General features: G+C 37.2%; 1 protein-coding gene across 1 annotated transcript in view; it reads right to left on the bottom strand.

Moving 5' to 3' along the window:
• The window catches only part of wnt3 (wingless-type MMTV integration site family, member 3), a 34,924-nt gene extending 11,808 nt beyond the window's left edge, over positions 1–23,116 (bottom strand). The window contains exon 1 of the mRNA XM_053238738.1: positions 22,678–23,116. Coding sequence (XP_053094713.1) covers positions 22,678–22,763 — 86 coding nt within the window. The 5' untranslated portion in view covers positions 22,764–23,116. The remainder of the gene's footprint in view (positions 1–22,677) is intronic.
• Positions 23,117–27,077: the final 3,961 nt, after the last annotated feature.

Raw genomic sequence — 27,077 nt, 5'->3', positions numbered from 1 at the left:
GCTTTAGAATTTTTTTTAGCTGAAGCACTTCAGTTACTCTTTTGCACAAATAACACTTATTGTGTAAATAGTAAAATTTTAATACAGTCTATCCTAACAAAAGGAAGAACCTAAGTCTCCATATGTAAACATTTCCAGTTCCAAAAATACATTTCTTTTCCAAATCCATTTCCAATCTTTGCCATTTGATGTCTGATACTTTTCTCCCCGATATCCGATCCACCATTTTTTTTGCTGGTATCAGCCCAATGCCGATACTGGGTGTTGGATCGCTGCTGTCTCTACTTCTATATAAATAGAAATCCTAGAAGTGACAAAGTGTGTTATGGTTATTCTGTACACACAGAGTACATCAAGGGTTCCTCAAGGCTTCATTGGTTAGTTTCCTAGAGACATTTTACTGAAAGGTAAATCTCTTCTTATAGTGTTTTACATAGAACCTTTAAAGGTTCTTCAGGGACTGTCTTTCTGTGACATCTAAATGCAAGATCTTGTTGGTTCAGTGGTGAAATGAGCTTCCTCCTATGCTCTGAACAGCCGAGCCACATCCCTATTCCTTTTGCAACCTTCTAAAAACTTTGCTTCTCACACAGTACCTATAGTATTTTCTCTGCACATATGTTGCCTTCACTGCCTGTACTGGTACTACAGTTATTGCTATTATTTATACTATTTTCCTGTTCTTAGGGTTTCAACAGTTTGCATGTCGGTCTGGATAAAAGCGTTTCCCGAATGGCTAAATGTAAACTGTCAGTAATTCCCAGAGAGGGACTAAACTAAAGAGCCCTTTAGGGTTCTAAACTTAACATTTTATTGTGTATTGCAGTGCATTCTGGGATTTCATGAGCACGTTGGACAGTCTCCACTACACCTCCAGGCTACAAATTGGCAAATTATATAATTCTTGCTTGAAAGGGTGTGGTTTTGGACATGCTCTGTGAAATAAGGAATTATAGATTGCATGTAGTTACACTCTCAAAGTGTTCTTCAGTTTGTCCCTCTGGGGGAACCCATAAAAATTCCTTATAACAAAGGGTTTTCCTTCCATTTCCTTTCATGTTTCATGTAGAATGTGTTAGAAAACTAGAGCTATTAACCATCCAAAGAATCCTTCACTATACTGTACACATACAGACAGGTGACAAATTAAAGGAAAAACCAGTGGCGCTGTTATGCTGTGGGGACATTTATTGTTTTATTTATTTATTTATTTTTAACTCGCATGGTTTGGCTTCACTTGGAGGGATGTGTCACTGCAAATCAACCTTTTCTGATTGTTCACATTTCTATCCTGATGGGTGTGGTCTTATCCAATGGTTTGATGAGTCTCGGTGAATGATTTGATGAGGATGAAAATGGTATAAATCATATGCTATGGCCTTCACACTTCTCAACCTAAATGAACACCATCGGTTTTAGCCTGTGTGATTTCAGCAGTCTTTTAAGATTATTACTTGTCACACTGCACGAGATCCCAATAAAATCTGTGTGATAACGTGTTTCTCCACATCAGATATGCAATGAAGAGCCTCTTGCGATAGACCTGCGATTAAAGAAAAAAAAAGTTCTGCTTGCATAGAAAACGTAAGAACTTGCAGAAAATAGGCTCGCGTGAACATAATCATTCTTCAAAGTAATCTTGAGGTAACAAGGATATTTTTTCTGTCCATTGGAATGTTTCGTTTAAGTTTCACCATCACCTGTGAGTTTTGCATCATCCAATGCCGTCCTCCTATTGGGGGATTACAGATGAGTGTTGTAACACTCTGAGATTTTAATTAACAAATGTTTCATGCTGCCAGATTCTTGATGTCATCAGTCTTTTGGTCCCAGTGGCACTGAATCGGCTGATCAGCTCATCACAGCTCATTACGCGTTCTAAGACCGCCAATCTCAGCCAAAGAATTCTTTAACAATCATATGTAAAGCTACCGTAAGTGTTCACCCCTGCAGTACAGTTCCAGAGCTGTTCCTGAGGCTCATGGTGGCCAAACACCTTACTAACACTTCAGAATATGTTTCAAATAAGTTACTATAAAATAGCAGAAAAAAGTAAATCAGATTAATATTTGGCACGATTAATGTTTTTATCCTGAAAAAGTCATCTATTACTTAATATCCTTCTTTCTTCGATAACGATTTGTTTTCTGGAACACAAATGTTTGGACATCACTTTCCACTGACACACTAATCCAGGAGATATGGCTACGCTACTCCAGTATCAGTGCACTGACGGGCTCTCGGCGTGTCCCAGTGTCCCCGGCGGCCGTGTGGAGAATCAGGAGTAAACAAACGCACTGATCAGAGCGTGCTCGCTCGCTCACTCACTCACTCAGCATGACCTCATGGCCCTGCAGGGTGCAACCCTATCACCAGCTCTGACATCGCCGCCTCGCTCGGCCCACACAAAGGCCCTGAAATTGAAGTCAGAGCTCAAAAATCCTCCTTGGAGGCATTCTGATTTTTCTACCTCCCCACCACCACCACCCTCTCATCTCTCACCTCTCACTCCATCCATGAACATGTGTGTTTGATGTCACGTGAATTTCAGTGTGTCTCAGCCACAAACTTTCGCTAAGGGAGCCTTTGATACGTGAGACTTGCGTCAGCTGCTCAAGTCTCCACCTCAACACCTCCTACAGCGGGTCAATATAATTGTATAGGTGATATCTCTGTCTCTGTCTCTCTCTCTCTCTCTGTCGGTATGTGTGCAGGAGAAAATTGACTAATTAAGTCTTACATTTTCAACAATACATCAATATGACGAACCCATGTTTTAACTGTCTGGCTTTGTTAGATGCCAGTTTTATTGGTAATCCGTAATTATTTTCCTCGAACTATGACTTAAGCCCATATATCTGCCAGATCAGCTCCTGAAGTAGTGTTTACTGGAAGCCGAGCTCCTTCCCCTCCGTGTTTGCCGAGCGAGTGAGTAAGAGACATAATTACACCGTCTGCTAACTGTCTAACTGTGCATTAATTCTTCACTCATGTACTGTGTGTGTGTGTGTGTGTGTGTGTGTGTTTGGTTTCTATATTAAAAGAATACTGCATCATTTTTCAACTTAATTTCAAACCACTGCATCGGTACCGTATGTGTAATTACCACAGACAAAAATTTCAAAACATTTCCCTGCTCGGAGAAAAAAAACCAGAAATCCTATTTACTCCAAACTCACTTATAATGGAGGTCTAAGGGAGGTTGCTGAGCTCAGTGAATGTTTAACATCTACAATACTCCACAATACACTGTTACACACTAACAATATAGTTGTTTGGATAAGATATATCCTGAGAGAAAGTTCTTATGAAATTTCATCTAAATGCACTTTTTCTAATGGTGTATTATGATCTCTATAGTAAGGACTAACACAGAGATCGCCTAAACATTTTTAAAACGTGTGTAATTGTTGATATGGTGATGTTTTATATAAGATGTTTATTTAAGATTTGTGGAAGGAGTCACCAGTGTCAGTGTAACTTTAAATGTTTTGTGAGAAGTTGTGTATTTTTTTTTTTGTCTTATTAACTTCAAGAGAAAAAAAAAGAGAGGCTAGTGAGGGAACGTGAGTGAGAACAGGAGCTAACTTGCTTATAGTGGACGGTCCACAACATTAAATGTAACTGGGCACTTGACTTGCACAATAGAAAAGCGTTCGCCCTATCATCCGGAGATCGAATCCTGACGAGTCTAAGAGAGCAGAATTGGCCATGTTCTCAGGGAGGGAGGGGTGTCATTACTCCCTGCCCTCTACCAATCACAGTGACACTAGCCAATCATGGATGTCTGTGAGCTCATGTGTGTGGAAGTAGGCGGATAGCGCTTTTGCTTGCCTCTGAGTGTGTTACGCCGCCCCCTGATGTTGCGTGAGCAGGAGTTTGAAAAGATGTGGTCGGCTGTCTTCACATGCCTCAGAGGAAGCATGTGATAGCCTTTCTTCCCTGGTTGGTATTTGGGTGGGAATTGGCTAAAACTAAATTAGGGAGAAAATCTGGGGAAAAAAAATCATTTAAAGTAACTATAAATGGATAACAAACACAAATGGTTAGTGTTGCTAAATTGCTGTGGGGTCAGAAGAATAAAACACTTCAGAAAATGCTGTTTTTGGAAAACAATCAACTTCAACAATCAACTAATCAAGGTCTTTCCATGTCTCACCAGTTTGTCGTTGATTATTTTCCTAAAACAACATGCCCTCAGGTGTTCTGTTCCTTACTTACGCAACTTCCCAACACTGGATCGATACACTAAAAAGTAGTTCCGGTTATTTATGCTTTCCTGAATGTTTGATTGTATCCGTGAACCTTCAGACCCACACCACAACACTGGTAAAATATAAACACGGGCTCTTCCCTTTGAAAACTGTAATCCCAACTCTGAAAGAATGAATTGTGCAAATTTAGAGCTTCATGACTGAAGAAGTCTTAAAGGTTTTTACTATTATTAAATGTTTATTTACTTCCTGAAATAATCTTTCCTTAGACTTCCATTAAACAAGTGAGCTTGGAGTAAACAGGTAAACATGGTTACATGACGATGCCATAAAAATGGTCTAATCTTGTCATGTCTTATTTGTACCTTCAGAAGTTAAAAATTTCCAATAACATTGTGTTGCAACTTGTAAACTCAGTCATTGCTGAAGTTTCTCATTATAGCAGAGCCTGTGGAAATTCTGTTAGCACTTAATGCTAAATCTGTGTAATTTTACTAAAATGGAGTTTTTTCTTAGTAATTTAGCAGCACATCTGAGAGAAATGTCGATATTCCTGACAGATTTGTCTCGTTTTTAACATCACTGCACCTTTATATTGTGTGTATAAAAGACATCACAGATAGGTGCTAGCTAGTAAAACCGTTAGCCTCGGGCATCGGACTGGTTTATGATCAGCATCTATATTTACAGTTGCTTAGCAACAGTGTTCTCACAACATTAACCACTTGAGTTGAAGGAATTTACTTTTGCACTGCATTATATAACTTTATACCCCAGTGCTGTTGAATTCTCAAATCTGATTGGTCAGAAGGTGTTGATTAATTTTCTATAGCAGCAGCTCTGATTGTGTGCTGGTATTGGAAAATAATCAACTTTGGTGTAGTAACAGTAACTTCGTTTCGTGTCGGGCCACATCACACCATCCAGTTGTTGATTATTTTTCTACAACAGCAATCCCCGTCATGTATTATTCCTTTACATATTATAGAACATGGATCTCAGGATATAAACCTCTGTGTGTTGATCTGTCCTAGTACTTTTTCCAAATGTGTGTGTGTGTGTGTGTGTGCTAGCCAACTAATGGCATTTTAATTGAGATTTTCTCAATTCTATGCATATTAAGTATAACAAACGACAGATCCAAATAAGTGACTCAAATGGTTCATCGGATCAATCCTGTAGTGCCTGTGGTCCGACGTTTCTTTAGTTCCCCACTCAAAACTTTAGTTCCTGTGTGTAATTAGTTCCCTTTTACTATTTGACTCACAACAATGGGAAAAAAACTCAAAAACCGTGGTGGTTTTATCTTATCCTGTCATATACGACCTTTAACTCTTTAACTCTTGTTAAACGTGTATAGAGATATTATGAAGAAAAATAAAGCTTAAAAAGGAAGTAGTGGTGATCATTGGTGCTTTTGGTGAGTATAGTTAGTACACTTGGCTTGTTTTGCTAATCTAAGCTGAGAAAGGAGATAGTTTGAAGCAGAGCATGTAAATCAAACAATCAATTTTCACTCTAATTAGTACATTAGTTAATTTGTGTTTAACTAGTTAGCTTTAGAAGCACTGTTGCTGCTACTTTCAAAGAAACAAACTCGTCGTCGCAGGTTAAGAAGCAGAAATGGTGGGTTGGATCCGGTTTTGGTGGGCACAGGAAGAAACTCCCGAGTGGAACAGGTGCATGTCTGAGCAGGTCAGAGGGCCACCTCTAGCCCTTGGGCTATCCCTTCCTCCCTCCCTCTTTTTCAGTCGTGCTCTTTCTCCATTTCTCTCTTTCTCATCTCTCCCTCCTACACCCCCCCCCCCCGGCGATGTCTGGTGCTGGGTGGGCCGAATCCCCACGATTCCACAAGGGGAAAAAAACAATAATGACGCATTCTCATGGGCTACTGCAAACCACAGAAATGAGTCGGATGAAGAGAGGGGTTTCCTCTGTACACAAAACAAATCAGGGTGTCCAATCTAAACACTCTGCTCAGGGTTACAACAAGTCCTGACTCTCACTGAGGCACCTGTACGTGTAGTGCATTACTCAACATTTATTCATTCATTCATTTTGAAAGAGACACCACAACACTTCTCTCTTAGCAGGATTAAATAAACAGCGTCTTCAAAGATGTACAGTCTCTCTGCTATGCTTAGAATCACGTCCTTTGGGTTTTTTCTTTCTCCACGTGTTCCACCAGCACCTGAGAGATCTGTCACTAAGTAGCAATTAGTTTAAGCTTTTTTTTTTTTAAATTTAATAAAAATTTTGATTTGGGGCAAAAATCAAGCATGTGTCTTACTTTTGCATCTGAAAGCTGTTAATTTTACAAAAATAAATATGCATAAATATGTTATGTCATTTCATTCTTACACTTTTGTCATCATATTAAGGTGAAAAGCGAGAAATAAACTGCAATAAAATGAGAAAAATTGGGTATTCTTGGGTTCTTTGGATAGTGAAGTGTTCTTAGATTCCCCAAAAGGTTCTACGCAGAACCATATTTAATACATAAACACTGTGTTATAAGGTTCTATGTACCCTAGAAAAAAAAATTTAAATGTAACGAAAAATTTCTAGATTTAACCCTTTAACAGGCCACATTATAATTCTATCAGTAAATGTATAAAAAAAATTATAATCAAAAAGCCACACCAAATTACAAATTAATAAAAATCTATGGCATACTTGAAAAATTGTTTAATATTTTTTTTATAAATATAATTCCTAACATTTCCAGTCCAGTATTTTGCTCCTTACATTGTTCATGTAAAAGATTTACAAGCTTTCATGCTTTTTTTAATAATAAAAACTATAAATTAAAAATCTCTGCCATGATTTTAAAAATTATTACTTGTTTTCTGATTATTGTTTTATTCTTTTTTTTGCAACACATCTGATGGAAATGATATTTTATGTCATTCCATTCTTATGTCTTGCATTAAGGCGGAAAAAAAAATATTATGAAGTGAGAAATAAACTGTGATGAAATTAGAAAGGAAGGTTCCTGGAGAGTTCTTTGGGCAGATTTGGATTGCTACAGTGCTGTTTCTATAGTTTCTATATCAATCCTTTAAACGTTCATCCAGAAGGAAAAAATGGTGACTTTCTAGATACGGTTTCTAGATTTTGATCACATAGTCTCCGATATAATCATCTATCATTTTCATATATATATGAAAAATAAATTAAACTCAAAAGTTACAACGAATTTCTCTAGAGTATTAAAAAACATTCAGAGGGAACACATCTGAAGGAAATTATAACAATACAGACATATTTTTATAAAAATATAAAAATATTTATAAAAATATATTTGTTAAACTACAAATATACAGTAAAACTACAAATTAAAAGCCTCTATGGCATCTATCATCATATAATATCAAACCAAATTTAAATATATATATATATATATATATATATATATATATATATATGTATAATCTTTTGATGTACAAATGTTGATATCTCTTGATATCTTCTTCATGTGAAAACTGTAATGAATTTCCTGGTTACACAATTGCACTATTTGTCCATGTAGTACACAGTTTATAGAAGGGAATGATTTATAATCGCACTATCGGGTGTCACCCAGATGAGGATGGGTTCCCTTTGGAGTCTGGTTCCTCTCAAAGTTTCTTCCTCATGTCATCTCAGGGAGTTTTTCCTCACCACCATCACCTCTGGCTTGCTCATTAGGGATAAAGTTATAAATTTATAAGTTTAAAACTTGCATCTTGAAAGCTGCTTTGTGACAATGTCCATTGTTAAAAGCGCTATACAATTAGAATAGGATTGAATTGAATTTTGTCTCATTTCCTCTGCCGTCGTGTCACCGTTTTTGTCCTTTACCCTTTGTTAACATAACGGAATAATATACATTAGGGTCAGCTGTCTGGTTAATACTGATGCTTGTTTTGCCTTGTCCTGTCATTTCCGCTAAACAAAGGCGTGTGTGTGTGTGTGTGTGTGTGTGTGTGTGTGTGTGAGGGCTATTTAACTCTCTGTGTCAGGAGAATTCAGAAGCCCTTTGAACTTGTGGATTTGTGACATTTGACCTGAGCAGCTCTTGAAAAGGATGCCTTGTTAAAGTAGTGCTTAAGTTCATTACAAGGCCATAGATTGGGCCTGAGCCTGGAGGCAGTGTGCAGGTCAGAGAACAGTCACTGCTCACCTCTGGCTCTCTCTCTCTTTCTCTCTCTCTCTTTCTCTCTTTCTCTCTCTATCTCTATCTCTCTTGCGCATCCCTGCAAGCTAACACACGCCGAAACACATTGTCCACGTACAAATATTTAATCTAGTTCACTGGAAATACAGTATGTTATTCAAACGCTGCTATATTTCTCCAGTCCTATAGCTGGAAATGCATTTTTCTACATTTGTAAGCTTTAAATCCTTACAAATCAACAAATGTGAGCAAACTACAAGTGATGGAGCCATTACATCGTTGTGTTCTTTAGCATATTAAAAAGCAAGCAAAATTTTTATCCCTAAACACCTATTTGTTGAATCTGACACCTATTTGTTGAATCTGAATCAGCGCAATTTTGATTCTTTTGATTCTTTTGATTCGTTTGCTATATGGTTTGGTTTGGTTTCACACTTCAGACTCCAAGAAAAGTTGCCTGAGGGGCGTGTAGGGCTAAAAACGTCCTTGTAAAACTTCTTGATGACAGAAAAAGGAAAACAAAGCTTTTAAAATTATAGAAACCACAAAAATCACCCGAGCATGCAGAACACAGAGCTGGCGCAAAATAAACGATTAGATACTTTTGTAAATAACAAGTTTAAAACATTTTTTCTGTCATTTGTTTTCTCTTTTTTTTTATTTTGTTCATCAATCCCAAAAGAACCCGTGGTATTTCTGCAGCACTACGGCTCTGTGCTTTGGCTCATGTCTACACGAAAACACTGCAACCCAAAACACACAACTCGTTTGATTCACTTCCTGCAGGTGAGTTGATTCAGAGTTGATTCATTGTCTCAATAAATAAGAGTTCTATAAGAAGAGAGCACCTCGCTCTGAGGCTCTCGGAGTATGATCGCTGTGTTCTCACTTGCATAAAGAACAGCACTGAGGCGGAGAACACACCGGTGCTCCATGCACACACACTAAACACTGTATATGTAAAAAGCGCTCTGAATGAAACCTGAGATCATTGAGAACTTGAGAACTTAGACTCTGGCTCCACTAATGACAGGTGCAAAAGTTTCCATCCCACCTGATTTTCAAATGTTCCTCTGTTTTACAATTTATTCATAAATAACATATCGGTGAATTCTGCATCAAGATAAAAATCTAAAGTGTAAAGCAAATTAAAGAGAAAGACAGTTTAAAAAGGTTTGCCGTCATCCTCTCCGACTCCAGAGCTGAACTGAAGAAGGCAGTGTGTGACATCTGACAAAGCTTTAACTAAGATGTGCAAAAATATTATTACTGGGAGAATCCAAAAGCTGTTCAGAGGATATGAAAGAGGTTAGAGAGAGTTATAAAAGCAAAGAGCGGACATTCATTCATGTTTATTACATATTCAGAAAAGGGGTGCAAACGTTTGAACAGTATACACACTACGAGTTTGTTAAATGAAATTTTTGGTCTTTTTTTTTTTTCATTTTGTCCAAAGGGTGCACAAATTTTTGCACTCAACTGCATGAATGCCCTATAATTGACTGTCCCTAAATCCAAGCCATTAGATGGGCAGCTGTCTATCTATCTATCTATCTATCTATCTATCTATCTATCTTAGAATAACAGAGAGATAACTTTAATTAAACTTTAACATTTGGATCAAAGATCCCATTTTTTATTTCAGTTTTATTTTATATTCTCTTCATCTTATTTTATTTATTTATTGGCTTTTTTTTTAACAGCAAAATAATAAAATATGCTGTAAAATATAATATGTACGCATATATTTATTTATATGTGTGTGTGTGTGTGAGAGAGAGAGCGCACTGGCAAATTTTCTAATTTAATCCTTTTTTTTATTACAAATTATATTATATTGCATTATCTGCGTAACAACCTGACTGAAAAGTAGCATCTTAGAAATAACAGAATATTTCAGAATTTCTGAATATTTGGAGAACTTGCTTTAAAGACAGCGTGCACACGAGCTCCACGAGTTTATAAAAATCTGACATTAGATCAAATGCATTGGGACGTCACCTGAACACGAGATTCAAAGGAAGAGATAAGACTCGAGGAAAATCAGACATTTTGTACAAAGAGATTAACACAAGGTCAATATCACACATTCGCTCCAGTTTAAATAGCGATCTAGAATAGTGAATATTGACTGTTTAAAATATCGAACATTTACTTTCTTTTTTTGAAAATAAATTGCCAGATTTTCAGACTTTTGGACCACAGTGTACAATCACAAACCCAACACACAGTGAAAATATCTTGAATATAGTCAAATTGATCTAGTATTTATCTAACATTTCCTGTTACAACAAACCGAACATAAGATTATTAAAATGATTTCTAGACATTATTTACACATTTCAAGCTTTAAAATTCTTATTCTTTTGGCAGATAATTTTGCTTCTTTCTTGAAATATATGCGTAAAAATTATCTGCCAATAGAACAAGCATGAAATTGGTTTTAAAAAACTATAGAAATAAGTTGAAATGTGATTTATGAAAATTCTAGATAAATTTAACTATGTTAAAAAAAAATTTCACTTTCTAAGATTTAAAATTTCTATAGATTTTCTTAAGGTTTTTTTTTTTCTTTTTGCAGTGCAGTCTTCACCAAGGTATGTGGTGCATTTTTTAATATTTTCAATATTTTAATATTTTCACTCAAGCCTGACGTTGATGTCTGAAGACGTCTCGAAATGAGAGGTGAAAACAGAAGACTGCATTTTTGGGCAATAACGCAGCTTTCAGTGTTTCAGTGTTTGCCCTAGGCTCCACGACCAAGATGAGGCCCAGAGAGAGAAAGAAGAGGGAGCAAGAGAAGAGAAACAGAAAAGAGATGAGAGGGATTAGAGAGAGAAGCAGCCTGTCACAATCCATTTCTCTCTCTCTCTCTCTCTCTCTCTCTCTCTCTCGTTCTCTGTGTATTTCTCCCGAGGCACTGTTTGAAGCTTCATGGAAAGTAGGGTGGTGTGTTGTTAGCATGGGTGAAGGTGGAGGGGGTGCTGTTCTGTCGCTACTTGCACTCATCGGCACTCCCCATGCTCGAAATGCTACATAAAAAAATCCAATCTAATCATGCTAATACTAAATTTTTTACTTTTTTTTCTTTTAGCATCATTATCGCTAACGGGAACAACCTTTCTCTTTGGTCTTAACATAATTGCGGCTTGTTGTTTGGCTCCTTTTTAATTAAGGGTCATGGCGTGCTCTCAGTAATGCAAGATGGCTTCCAGTGTTAAAAGGCATGCGTCGCTGTAATTTATTCTACGAGTGTGTTCACATACTGCCGATGGCTACATATTTTTGTTTTTGATGTGTGGAAAAAAAAGCAATTACCTCAATGAGTTTTTTCGCACAAGTTAATGATAATGAACAATTCTTTTTAAAAAAACCTGATGCTAAACTTAGCCTGCTAATGAATCTTGATGGAAAATGATCAGTGCTACAGGGTGCGAAAAAAAAAAAAAAAAAGTATGCAGATTTCTACCTGAGTTTTATTCATCGCAAGTCTTCCCCTGGAGTATGAAGTGAGGGAATGAATGAGTAGGTGAGAAGGGTATTGAGAGGTGTGAGCCGGGCATGTGATCGCAGTTTCTCATCTGTGATGCCAATCCAGGATGAGAAGCCGACCTCGATGTGTTTTTGCTTTTGCCACACTTCTTTTTTTTTTTTTATTCGCTTTCCAAGTGCTCAGGGCTGATCAGATAAAAAATGACAGAACTCCTGAAAAATGTTCGAACCTGTTTTCTCTGCCCTTCTGCTAAATCCCCTCCCTCCCTCCCTCGCACAACTCGGCGGAGACTCAAAGCCAGCTCCTGGGACGGGGATCCCCTCCAGTCAAAACACTGAGCCGCTGCCTGCCTGCCTGCACTGCAAACTCCTGAACGTGTCAGGCGGCTGGTACACTTACACGAAGACTACACACACACACACACACAGTTTGTGTTGATTTTAATTTGGATGAACATTCCTGAGACAGACAGGGAGACGAAGATGATGCCAGAGATCACATCCTGCCATGTGCCTGCTTTCATGCTCATATATTGGCGATATTTAATGAAAAATCTTCCCTGAATGACTTACATATTAATCTTCATAATTAACGTATGATCTTTAACAGTGTTCCAGAATTTGTTGCTGATTTTTTTTTTGTTTAAACACTGGAATGCACTGAGATTTAGCCCTTGCTTCATCTCTACTTAAAGAGAGTGATGCAGCGGCGCTTTAGCCTGTCCTTTAGTCTGTCCAGCTCTCTCCCTTCCTCGTCTGCACACTCTGCTCAGACTGATCAACTTCCCAAGCTTCAGTGTTCACACTAATACTGCTGTTAACACCAACGCACTCGTCATCTCGTAGATCACTAACTAGTCGAGCCGAGTCTCCGCCGTAACTCAGCACTGTTTAGCCGCATTGCATTCTGGGACTCTGGGACTCTGTGCCGATGTCTTTCTTATTAATATGATGTTGAACGTTGCTGGAAAAGATCTTCCTCAGTTGCTTTTAGGAGCGAAAGGCAAAACGATTTTTATCATTATGTCTGAGATTTGCTGAATTTTTTGTCTCCTTAAACCATAAAGTGATTCTGATTCTGAAAATCTGAAAGTGATTCAGACTCAGATAATTTTAAAGCGATTCTGAGTCTGAATCTGAGTCTACAAACCTTAGAGTGACTCTGACTCTGATTCAGAAAACCTTAAAGTGACTCTGACTCTGATTCAGAAAACCTTAAAGTGACTCTGACTCAGATAATCTTAAAGTGATTTTGATTCAGAAAACCATAAAGTGATTCTGATTCAGAAAACCATAAAATGATTCTGATTCAGAAAACCATAAAATGATTCTCATTATGATTCAGAAAACCTTAGTGATTCTGTTTAAGAAAACCTTGAAGTGACTCTGACTCAGATAATTTTAAAGGGATTCTGCGTCTGAATCTGAGTCTACAAATCTTTGAGTGACTCTGACTCTGATTCAGAAAACCTTAAAGTGACTCTGATTCTGATTCTGAAAATCTGAAAGTGACCCTGACTCAGATAATTTTAAAGCGATTCTGAGTCTGAATCTGAGTCTACAAACCTTTGAGTGACTCTGACTCTGATTTGGAAAACCTGAAAGTGACTCTGACTCAGAAAGGCCGAAAGTGACTCTGACTCAGATAATCTTAAAGTGATTCTGATTCAGAAAACCATAAAGTGATTCTGATTCAGAAAACCATAAAATGATTCTCATTATGATTCAGAAAACCTTAGTGATTCTGTTTATGAAAACCTTGAAGTGACTCTGACTCAGATAATTTTAAAGGGATTCTGCATCTGGGTCTGCAAACCTTAAAATGACTCTGATTCTGATTCAGAAAACCATAAAGTGATTCTGATTATGACTCTAAAAACCTTAAAGAAAAACAAACATGGAGGACAAAATGGTGGTAAAACAGTTTGTCTTGTTAATGAGTGAATGTTAGGAGATTTATGACATGTTTAATCAAAAATATTTCACTGCCAATATTCCAGTTAAAGAAAGCAGCGTGTGTATGTTCGGGACGTTCGCTGATACATCATGTGACTTCTCAATTTAACTGTAGCTGCACATGCAGCTCAAATTTCTTTTGATTTTTGGCAAACAATCTCCTCATCGTCAGAGTTATAACAAGCTATGTGATTATTTCGTCTACATTACTGAGAATAATAACACTAATCTAGGACTGGTAACACTATAGTTATTAGGGTTACTATGGTTACTGTGGTTGTTGTACTCTTGTACATGGCATGTATATTAACTATTGTTTTAGTAATAAGTAAAGAATAAATAATGACATCATAAGGAAAATAATCAACAGTGGGATCAAACTGTCATTACCTCAAAGTTGATTATTTTCCTGTAACGGCACATCCTCAAGGTGGTTTATTCCTCTTATAGCACAGCAATTTATGAGCGATTTTCATTTATATTCATTAAAGAATACTTTTTATCCATTTATAGTTACATTAATGCTGTTCTCACTTAAGGTGGCTATAAACAGTCGTTCCCTCACCGATCTCTCTGTCCTTTTTTTCTCTCGCTGGAAGTTAATAAGACAAAGCGGTAACTCCTCTGGCCTGAAGCTGTCGGAAGACTTACTGACTGTTAAAAAGAACTGACACTGGAGACTCCTTCCATAAATCAACAATTTTTAAAAATCTGTCATACAAGTCCCCGGGTTAGTTGTTACTATAGAAACTATAACATTAGAACAAGCGCATTAATATTAACCTGTGATTTGGAACTGCACTACTATCAGAACTGAAAATTAATCAACACTTTCCGACCAATCAGAATCCAGAATTCAGAATCACGGCGGTGTAACAGTTGTACTGTAATGATAGCTGTGGTTTAGATAATTATCATGGCTATCATGTTGTTTCGTAGCATAGCTTCGGCTCGATACTTACTGTAATCGGTGAGATGTTTGAATAACTAGTTACTGAGTGAAAATTAGTCATCGTTGCTGCTGGTTTCCTGGTTGCTCTTATTCACACACACACACACACACACTGGAACAAACATGTTCATTAGCCAGGAAAGCCCTGACTCTCCTCCTCCGTCTTCTTTCAGTCTGGAGGTTCGCAGGTCATTACTTCCTGCTTTTTAACAGCGAATCTCTCTATCAACTCCCGTCTCTATCATTTTCCTGTCTTGACCTCTTCATTCTCTCTCACACACACTCACTTATGTCCACTTGTGTCTTGCATACTTACTCCGTCTCTGTGTTCTGCACTGTGTGTGTGTGTGTGTGTGTGTGTGTGTGTGTGTGTGAGGATGACCTGAAGAGATAACCTGTGAGGTCTGGATGATGCACGTGGTGCAGGTGTAGCCTCTGAGTCATCAGTGTCCTGAATGAGGGTTTGTAGCACTGGGGTCGTCTCTCTCTTATTGGCCTTGTGAGGGCTCTGTGTGTGACTTTATTATACACACATTTCCAGCATATCTGTCCATCTGTCTGTCACACAAGCCTGCGCTCGAGTCATTAAGCCATATTTCAAGTGAGGATCTAGCTTTAGATTAGTTTTAGTGCTTTACATGGCAGTGAATACAATTATATATTTATTATTAGGAATGTAACTGAACAGATAATGTCTTCAAACTGATACACTTCTGATTCTTGATTCAGATGATTCTTTGGTGACACACTTTTCTTTTATGCAGGACGTCTAATTGAGAATCGAGTTGCGCATCAAGGCTGGGATTCCACAGTATGCAACCAAAAGGAAAATGATTCTTTGGTGAGCAAAATGATTCACATACGAGCAGAATGATTCTTTGGAGAGGAAAATGATTCATTTGTGAGCAAAATGACTCTTTTGTGAGGAAAATGATTCTTCTATGAAGAAAATCATTCCACTGGGAGGAAAATGATTCTTTTGTGAGTCATTTTACTCACTGAATTGTTCTTTTTAGATTTAGATTTAGTTTTTTTTTTTTTTCCTTTTTACAAAACTATATGGCCCAAAACTTATTTGGATTGATTCCTAAGTTGAAACAAATTCTGACAGGATAGAATTGTTGGTGATATAATCAACAGTATATATTAGAGACAATATTTCTGTGCTTAACTGAGTGTAAAAAGACACTGAAAGGTCACATGTATGACTGTGAGTTATGTGAATTGTTATGAATTTTGTAAGCAAATTGATTCTTTTTAGTGATTCAGTGATTTGAATCATTTTGTTCATTTTACTCACTACTTTGTTCTTTACGTTATTAGATTTAAAGTGTGTTTTGTATGAGTTTGTATGACTCTACACTTAATTAGATAGCTTCCTTATTAAAAACAAGTGTTCATCTTGGAGCCATCTTTGATGGGGAAGAATTCTGTTGCAGGTTTCTATGTAGAACCTTTAAAGGTTTCACTAAAAGGACAGACTGTTCATTTCTTGTTTCTATGTAGTTCTCCTCAAAGGAGCAAATTGAAGAACTCTAAAGAGTTTTTTCTAAGAGTGTACAATAGCCTATTATCAACATTATAAAAAAAAAAAAGAACATCTCGTCCTTTTGATTATTTCGTGATTAATTGGCAGTAAATAAGTCATGTGTAACTATTAATGTAACTATTAATGAATGAAAATGAATTTTTTTAGTGACTCAGTGATTCATTTTGTTTATTTTACTCACTGATTTGTTTTTTTACTTAAAGTTTTTAAAGAGTTTATAAGTGTTTTTTTTTCTTTTGTGAGTAAAATAATTCTTTTGAGGAAAATGATATTTTTTAGTGATTGAGTGATTTGAATCTTTTTATTCTTTTTACCCACTGATTTGATCTTTATTTAAAGTTTTTAGATTTAAAGATTTTAATTTTTTTGAGGAAAATGATTGTTTTGTGAGGAAAATTATTCTTTGTGAGGAAAATGATAGTTTTTAATGATTCAGTGATTTGAGTCAGTTTGTTCTTTTAACACACCGATTTGTTTTTAGATTTATAGGGTTTTTAAGTTTTTCTAATTTTGGAAAGGTTTGTATGGCCCAACCCTTATTTAGATAGCTTCCTTATTCGTACAAGTGTTCTAAGTTCTTGGATGGGGAAGTTCTTGGATGGGGAAGTTCTTGGATGGGGAAGGGTTCTGCATAGAACCTTTAAGAGACACACTGAAGAACTGTCTCTGTCAGGGAATGACTCAGTTGATTCTACGTAGTTCTCTCCAAAGGGACAAACTGAAGAACCTTTTACGGTTCTAGATTTAGCACGTAGGACTACATTGTACTCCTTTTTTATGATTGTTTTTGTCTTGCAGCTTAGTTCAGATTTAATATTAATTTCAGCTGAAATGTGCTCCATGTTAGAGAGTCACAGTGAACAGATTTGGGTTTTGAGTTGCACGTTTTTGAGCAAACCTTTGACGGAGACGCTAAAGCTAAGGTTTGATGAAGGAATTCTTAGAGTCTCGTTCACACAGTGCACATCACTACACATAAACCTGCACCGTGTGGGAAGTGAAGCTAATATGAGCCGATATTAATCTGGAGCTGCCGTGCCTTTATCTGCACAGAAAGATAAGTAGATAAGTCGCTCTCTTCCTGTGTGTGCAGTGTGAGAGCTTTATCCTGCCGTGCTTTTCAGCCTCACTGTATGAGCACTGCACCACTCGCCCCGTAACCCCCAACACCTCCACCTCCTCCTCCTCCTCCTCACCCGTTACTGATATTGAACCTATAAGACCAGGGGAATAACCTTCTTTTCTTCCCAGCCGGTGTGTTTGCATTCAGCTCTCCTCTCTTAAGTGGCTGGGCGGATGCCTGGACATCCTTGATCCTTTTCACACTGAATTGCAAACGGAGGATTTTCCCGCACTAAGTATCATTAAAGTGCTCCTAGTGGCCGTCGTGCAGGGGGTGTCGGCCCGGATAATGACATTCCTGAAACCCAGAGATGGCTCCTAAAGTCCTATTGAAGGCGAGGCGACAGGAGCAGGTCAGGATCCCTGCTGACTCCTCAGGCCTCGGCTCATCTCATTCACTCCAAAAAAAAAAAAAAAAAAAGTAGAGACGATTTCTGGAAATTTCTCTCTCTCTGTCTTTACATGAAAAAAGCTTTAATGCTGTTTAGTCAATTAAAGAATGACTTAAGTAACTGTAGTTCTTTAATAAAGTGACGTTTTAGTTTAGAGAATTTGTACTTTCAATTAAAATGATTACTAAACTGAAAAATAACACATTTTTAATCCTTACAATTACATGTACTCATCACAAAGCTATTTTTTTTCCCCTTGGCTACCAATTCAGTGCATCACGTTTCTTTACATATAACTTATATTTAATTAACTAGATTTAAAGCATCCAATCAAATCAGTACTAATTTGCATGAACAGGTCTGTGAACCAATCATCTTTGCATAATGATTACTGACAGTTTTTTCCAACTTTAATTTTTTTTTTTTAAAAAACATGATCGCATGAAAAATATCATAAATTCAAATAATTGACGATGATGTCTTTACATGTCATTGGTTTTTTAATTAAGGTGAAAGGAAAAGTTTGAACGCTGACTCCGCCCCTAACCTAAACCTCAACCTTTGTAAAATGTTGCAAAACATGTTCTGATGTCTAATCTTGGTTAAGATTTGGTTCAAAATCTTTCACTCATGTATAAGTTTGACTCATTTCCTCACAAGACATCACACTCAAGTATAGACTTTTCACTCCTCCATCCAAGAGGAATAAAGTGGATGATAATGGAAAACTATTTATATATCAGTGAATGGTGCCTGGGTCAATTTAATAACAATAAACTCGAGCTGGAAATAGACCTTCTGTCAGGTCTCGGGTCTGGACTCGATGGTTACGGGGCGGTTTCCTCGCCTCTGATTGATCACAGGAACGATCGTTTCGGAGGCCAGCTGGATTCAGAGAGCACGCTCGTTTTTTTTTTTTTTTAAGGTGCTGCCGTGGGAGAAAACCACAAATGTTTCTGTCTGTCTGTTATTTTATTTGGAGTCATTTGGAGAGACCGCTGAGGCTCGGCTGAGGCCCGGTGTGAGGAATCACTCATCATCTGTAATACATATGCAAACAAATAAAGCCGAAGAAACTGACAAGCGCTCGATGGCTTTCTCCTCCAACTCCACGCTTCTGGATTTGCTTAAAAAATCTCTGTTTTGGTAAGGATTAAGTATTTATCTAAAGAAAATAGTGAGATGAATCGAGGTAAAACATCAAAATTGTACAACATCAAAAAAAGGGATTGGAGGCAAGGCTTTATGGCTGTTTTTAAAAGTATTGGCCCCCATACATTCTGACTGACTGGTTTAAGGTGTTCCATAAAGCCAAAATTCACAGAGACACACAAAATATTCTGTGAAAGAAAGAAGCACTCACAGAAGCACTCCTTCTTAAAATATCGGCATCTGGTTATCATCTAGAATTAAACTTAGTATATTTATAAATACAATCATATACATAATGCGACTTCCAAAATTTCATCTTTGTTAAAAGAAAATTTATTTGTCTGCTAGGAGATACTGTATAACCTGAGACAAGATGAATTGATGGTTCAAAAGATTTTCTAAACTGATGTTACTGAAGAACCTTTTTGATTGATGGGCCAAAGAGAATTTAAGAAAAATAAATCCCACCATGCTGTAAATGTTACAAATCTTTGTGGTGGAAAATTACAATCCTGTTTTTTTTTTTCTGTAGCAAAAACCAAAAAAAAAAAAACAAAACAAAACAACAACAAAAACTCTACACATAACTACAGAATCACGAATCGAAAGGTTTCTTAGGAGCCAAAAATGGTTCTGAAGACATGAAGATACAGTCAGGAGACCGGGGTGTATATGACGGTGGAAGAGGTGATATGATGAAAATATAATATCACGATACTCTAAAATAATCATTATACACACTCGTATAACTTTAAAACAATAAAAGTGTTACATTTGAAATTAATAAATAAATGATGGTTTTATTTACTGTGTACATGGAAAGGCAAGGAAAATGAAACATCCAATCAGCTGCTTGTTCGCATTCGAAATTTTAAACTGGAGAGTTTTAAAAGGATTAATGATAACATTTTATAACAGTACTAATCATTATATCCATGTAGTTTCATCAGCTCTAGTGTGTGATGTGTAGTTTGTCCGGCAATTTTTACGCTTCAGCGAGTGACTCTGAAAGTTCTGGATTTTGGAGTAAAAAAATTCAGTGAAAAAAAAAACACAAAATAATTTTTACTCCATTTTATCCGATTTCCATTTCCTAGTACTCTTTATAAATCTGTCTCTATTTGCTAAAAACAACAAAGAAAATCTCTACTGGAGGCAAATCCGTGTCTTTTGGGCTGTGCTTAAAAGTATTGGCACTCACAGGTGTACAGCGTTCCTTATTGAAGCTGACGCTCAAAGACTGTTCATAAACTGTTTTTCTGTAATATTATTATTGCTATATTATTATTTCATCATATTGCCCAGCTTTATGATCTGTATAACGTGTAGTTTCTCAGACTCGCTTCATTTTTCATGCTTCGGCAAGAGACTAACAACCAGGAGCTCTGAAACGAATTCTAAATTCAAGAAAATGTGAAAACATTTCCATTTAAATACATTTTACTCCATTTCCATTTTACTAGTATTGTTTATTAATCTCAAAAATCATGAGTACTGATCCAATTAATCCCCTTTCTGTGCATTTTTACCTTTATTTATCCATTATATTTCAACATCATGTATCTTGTATGGAGTCCAACCAATCATATTTCTACAAGGACAATTTGACTTTATTTTAAAGGGGGAAAAAAATAATTTAAAGGGAAATTGTATAAATAAAAAATGAGGTTGATGCGAGAATAAAATTGATGATAAAATAATAAATAAATTTGAAAGTTTTACGAAAGGTGCAAATGTACCTGGTTATTTTGTATTTGCGGCATTTTTATATTCAGGTAATATAAAGTACAAACAGGTTTTTCTGTCTTCTACACCCTTTCCAAATTTCATTTTGTGATGATAGTAAAAATAATTTCGTGTCACTTTTATGATCCTGCTGTCTGAATATGCGAGTTTGAACTTGTCGAGCTTTTGAATGATTCAGAAACGCTTTAAACGCCATTTTTAACGAATATGAGATGTAAAGTGTGATGGATATTTTAACGTCTCTACTAGCTGATAAAGTTGATAATGTGTTCAAACAGGAGGTAGGGGGTAGTTTTGGTGGAAAATAAAATGAAACGCTGTCCACATGTGAGGATAATGGAGTGTTATGAGCGTGTGTGTGCATTCGGATCAGCCACCGTTGGTTATGTGAATGTGGATTGATTTGTACGTTTGTGTCGTGCTCTCTGGGCAAACAGCTGGAGACGAGGCTCAAAAACTGTCTGAGCTCCAACCACCTGCTAGCTCACCTGAAGCCATGTTTCACTCTTTTCATCTCTCTCTCTCTCTCTCTCTCTCTCTCTCATTTTTCCTAGCCATCCACTTAAACACACACACACACACGTCACCCAAATCAAAGAGCTGCTGCATTGTGAGCCGGGACGGTGAAAACTACACCGCTGTCATACTAGTGTGCTTTGGAGGGAACAGCTGCAGGTTGTACACACACACACACACACACACACACACACACACACTGCACTTCACTCTTTGTCACCACTTCTTCTGGCTCCAACTGCCAGAGTGTCAGTGAGAACCCATGAACTGGCATTTCTACTCCAGCCCTGTGGCCTGTGTGTGTGTGTGTGTGTGTGTGTGTGTGTGTACGTGTGTGTGTGTGTGTGTGTGTGTGTGTTGGCAGCACTTGTAAACTCAGTAAATGAAACCAGAAGATGCTGGTGGTTTGGAATGGGACAGGACTCGAGGATCACATGCTAAGTGCGACTGCTAGGGTTCATTAATCCTGACAGGTATTGTATCAGGAGCCAGTGAAGCTTTTGTCGTACACCTACGTTTTGCAAAAAAAAAAAAAACAAAACAGAAAACCCTCATGGGCTCAAAAGCATGGACAGAATACTAGGGTACATTCATTCTGACCTGCATTGTGTTCGGAGACGACCGACATTTTATTTTTATTTATTTATTTTTTGACCATGTGCCCATATAGAAGTTTGTAGAAAATGACAACTTTCTATGTATGCTAGTGCTAATGATAATTTATTAGTTGAAAAATTATTGGAAATCTTTGCTAAAATTTGTGATGAAGACTTATTAACTGTTTATTAACATATCGTACATGTTTATAGCAGATCTATGTATCTATGAATCCAGTGTTTGATGGCTAGTTTAAAAATTCAGTCTGGATCTTCAATTTTGTTCCCAAAATTCCCTTTTTTAAAATTTTTATTTTGCAATTTTGCACTGCAGTCCACTTTGACCAAAAAAAAAAAAAAAACAACTCACAAACAAAATGAATGACATTTTTTTGCGTACAGAATTGAAACGCGTTAGAGAATTGGAAACCATTACCGCTCCTAACACAGGATTAGTGCTGAAGCGACTCGCTAAGACAACAATCAAGCTAGCCGCTGTTTCACCCCTTAACTCTGACTCTAATAAAAAAACAAAACTCAGCACTAGATACATTTTTTGGATTTGAAACGTTAATATCTGTGCCAGAAAGTACGTGTGAGAAAGTGAGCATTGAAAAAAAAAAAAAAAAAGAGTGTACGCTAGCCTTTTCCGTTACACCAGAGACTGAGGTTGAGTTTCTTTGGACTGAGACCTGACAGAGACATTTTTTCCACGCAGTCAACTGAAAGCGTGTACATTTTCTGCCCCTCTGAAAAATGATCGTTGACCACCGTTTTTTTTCCCCCCTCATCCTGCTGGAGAAGCTGATGCAGAAATTTGGAGCTACTCACCACCAGATGGGATAGCCTCCGAGCACCCGAGAGCTGGACAACCACACGCACAGAAGATGTAGATATCCAACAAGGTACAAATCCATGAGGTATGTCTTCTTGTGTGGACGGAAATGTCTATTGATCAGAACATAGGATTTCCAGCGAGGGGACGGAATACGAAGTCCCCTGTAGATCTGGTTAGAAATTTAAAAATAAAATGAGGAATGAAAAAAATCCACTTGATTAATTTGGGTTAATTTATCTTATTATTATTATTATTATTTTTTTAAAAGAAAGTCAGAAGAGGAAAGTGTGTTTGTCTTCCAGTAGTTAGAGGAGTAAATGTCTCACGCACTCACACACGCTCCTACCCGTCGTCTCTATCCCTCCCTCTCTCTGAGCTTCTTCCCTAAGGTACATATCTTTTTCTCTCCCCACTTTTTTTTTCCCCTCAGGATGTCTCATCTACAGGGCCAATATTAGAGAGAGAGAGAGAGAGAGAGAGAGAGAGAGAGAGATGAGCAAGGTTTGGAGATGTCAGCTGGCAAGCCAATCAGAGAGCATGGCCTTAGGTTACGCAAAAAAAAAAAAAAAAAAAAAAAAAAATTATTATTCCTGCCCATCTGTCAATCACCCAGCACCCCCTGGTAATGTAGCAAAGAAAGAAAGAGAAAGAGACTGAAAAAGGGAGGGTGGAAGAATGAAAGGATGGTAACGACTGAGTTTTTACGAAAGGTCTCGTAACAAGTAGGTTTCGATTTCTTTGATTTTCAGAAATGCTCCTAAGGTTATACTAATTAACCTGATTAATTAATCTCATTAGCCTGATTAACCGATCCCAGAGCTCATCCACACCGGGAACTGGGAAGTGCTTGAAAATTTTGATGGTGTCCCCCCCCACCCACGCACCCACCCCAACCAGCACCCCGTATGAGGACGAGCCACACAAAGGGAACACAATAAAGCAATAAAAGGTGGTGGCAGGGCCAGGCATGCGGTGATATATGCCCCAGTGGCCCAAAGGCAGCACATTTTACATAAACGCTATTGTCATTCGGGTGGGCTGACTCGCAGACGGCACGACACAGCACTTAAAAGGCGGCGTTACATTGTGAAACAAGTCTGTGACTCGGGTTTGTCCTCATTAAGCGCAGAGAAGGGAGAAAAAAATGTAGTTTCCACTTGTTATAGACAGGAAGATGTATAACCAGATAATGAGGGCTTGGTTTGAGGGAGGGAGGCAAAGAGGATGCCATCTTCTAGGGTTAAAAAAAATGACAGAGATCATCTGGTTTATAAAACAGGATGTCATAAGATGTCTGTTATAATTATTCAATTAATTATTCAAATAACTCCATTTGTGAGATTTACACATCACATTGGACTTTCTATGACTTTTTTTTTTATATCAGAGCAAAGCACCAGGTTATGTAAAAAATCTTCTCATAAACAAGATGAGGGCTTTCTTTCACAAGTTAAAAAAATAAGTGCTAACCAGAGCTAATAAACCAGAGCTAAATTTTAGGTGTCCCTCAGGGTGACATGCTGAGCTCTCTTTATTTTGAACCCATTAATATTCCTGAAAATCTTTTACAATTCAACCAGTAGAGATAACCAGCCTGAAATATTTAAACTATGCAGGATAATTGGGAAATGACACGGTTCTTCAGTTTGTCCTGAAAGGTTCTATTAGGGGTTAATAAATCAGTAAATTTGGGTTAATATTTAACGACAATATGTTGCTTTTACATTCATAAAGCTTCCTAGCTACATGTTCTGGCATCCCTCAGGGTGACATGCTGGTTCCCCTTTACTGTGAACCCACAATCATGTTTGAAAATCTTTTACAGTTCATCCACAGGAGATGAAAATAGGTAAATAATATAATTAAAAATCTATAACACTAGAGGGTTCCTTACTTTGTCACTCTTAAAGTTTAACCCCTATAACAGAAGGTTCTCAACTTTTCCAAACCCTCGAGGAATCCTTTTTTTAAAAAAAAAATGTGGCAATTACGAAGATCTGAAATACAGGATTTCTTTCAAAAGTTTAAAAAAGTATAACAAAAGCTAAATAATATTAATATTATATTTCACTATACTGTATTGCTTTTACATTCCTAGGCTTCCTAGTTAGCTAATTTCCCTCATAGCTAGATTTTTTGTCGTTCCTCAGGGTGACATTCTAAGTCCTCTGTTTTTTGAACCCTGAATTGTGCTGGAAAATCTTTTACAGTTCAACCAACTTAAAATTTTTGAACTATGCAGGAAAAATTGGTAAATAATATAGTATCAAAACAAGAAACTTAGACTTCTTCAGATTGTTCCTGTCAGGGAAGTGAGAACTCACAAAGTGCAAACTCCTCTGTCCTGAAAATGTTGGGAAAGTGACACTGGAGACTCCTTCCATATATGTGAAAAACTTCTTCTTATAGAAATCTTTACCACATCAATGATTACATGTTTTATTTGTTAAAACAAAAATTAGATTAGATTTAGATTATATGAAATGTTTGCTATACACTCCCATCCCTGTGGCTGATCTATTACTACAGAAATGCTAATGTATTTGAACGATCACATTAATATAAACCTGTGATTTGCCTGGCCAATCAGATTCGAGGCCCTACAATAGAAAGTTTTTCTTACACAGAATTAACTGTCCAAAGAACTGGTGAGGAACTGTTTTTTTTTTTTTTTCAAGAGTGTACCATTACATATATGATTATTAAAATAATGAGGATCTGATTTAATGGATCTTTCATTAAGTCAGCAAAGCGCAGTCTTATCACTGCTGCGATAGCGTAAACATCCTTTCCACTCGTCCTGAAAGAGCACAGAGCCCCTTTAGGTGATATCCTAAATGCAAATCCCAGCTTCCAGGTTTGGATAATTGTTCTGTTCTTCCCTGGTCCACTCTTTGGCTTTAGACTAACCCTCTCTGTGGTTAAGTCTCCAGCAGGGAGCCGGAGGATTTCAGACTCACTCTCTCAGCAGGGAGATGTGCTGTGTGTTGGATCAGGAGAGAGGGAAAGCTCTGACCACAGTCTAGAGGTCACTTTCCCAGTGCCCCACATTCTTCTCCCTATAGCCTTTATTCTTCACATCAAAAGGGCCTGCACTATAGCTGCCTGTGGCTCAGCTTCTGCCATGGGGGGCCATCCATTCGCAGATCTGCCATGGCTGTTGGTGGACACTGCCCTTTCGTGCCCTCATGAGACCATTTTTTTTGTGGTTTCTCTTTTGATCATGGAGGTTTTTAGTCATTTTTGAGTTAGGAGAATAGTTACTCTTTCATGATAACCTGAGAATCTTAAAGCATCAAAGTGCCATAGCGAAACCACATGCCTGAATTCACACGTTGAGCGAAATGATTAAATAGTGTCTCTCTAGTGTCCGCTGGCAAGGATTAACGTCAGAGAGATGCTCCATGGATGTACCAGTTCTTCCTAATGAAAAAATGAGTCATGATTGGAGAAAAGCATGCATGTATCTACTAGAGATGTTCAGGTAGTTTTAACTTTCACAAATTGTGAAGAGGACATCTGTGGACACTGGACAAATACGTACGATACGTAAGGAATAAGTGCTGTTACTCTTCTCACTCAGAAGTTGAATAATTTCCAATAACAACACACCCTGAAGTGTTTTACTCCTCCACAGCAATTTGCTAGCAATTACATTTTTGTGTTCATTAAAGAACATCATATAGTACCTTTTATCCATTTATAGTTCCAGTTAATGTTCCTGTTAACACTTATGTTATAACAGCTACAAACAGTTGTTCACTTTTCTTCTAAAGTTCATTAAACAAAAATGCAGCTTGTCAAACCACAACTCCTCTGTTCTGAAGATTTTGGAAAACTGTTACAAAGCTCTGACACTGGAGACTCCTTCCATAAATGCGAAATAAACATCCATCATACAGGTACATGTGTAAGGTGTTACTATATGAACAATAATATATTAGTACAAGCGCATTAATATAAACCTGTGATTTGCAGTTTCACTACCATCAGAGCTGCTTTTATTGAAAACTAATTAACACCTTCTGACCAATCACAATCCAGAATTCAACAGCGCTGTGGTGTAACCAGCATTAACCACCATGATGTATAACGCTGTATCGTGCATATATACGGTTAAATCTAGAACACTTGTTGAAGGTTAATTATAGTATAGGGTAGTTTTGGTACTAAAATCTGATTGGTTAAGCCTTATTCGAAGCTCGACATACGCACACCTGTGACTGCATCACAAATATTGACTTCTGTATTAATGCACCAGCTTTTAAACTAAGACCATTACACTTAAGCTAATCTTTGCCAGTTATGTTGCTTAGCAACCGAAGATTACTGTTAACAGGCTACAATGCATATTGGAAGAATAGTTTATTATTAATTTATTTTTAATTTATTA

The sequence above is a fragment of the Pangasianodon hypophthalmus genome, chromosome 12 (assembly GCF_027358585.1).
Source record: "Pangasianodon hypophthalmus isolate fPanHyp1 chromosome 12, fPanHyp1.pri, whole genome shotgun sequence".
Lineage (NCBI taxonomy): Eukaryota > Metazoa > Chordata > Actinopteri > Siluriformes > Pangasiidae > Pangasianodon > Pangasianodon hypophthalmus.
The sequence above is the reverse complement of the archived record's forward strand: the minus strand, read 5'-3'. Positions and strand labels throughout refer to the sequence as shown.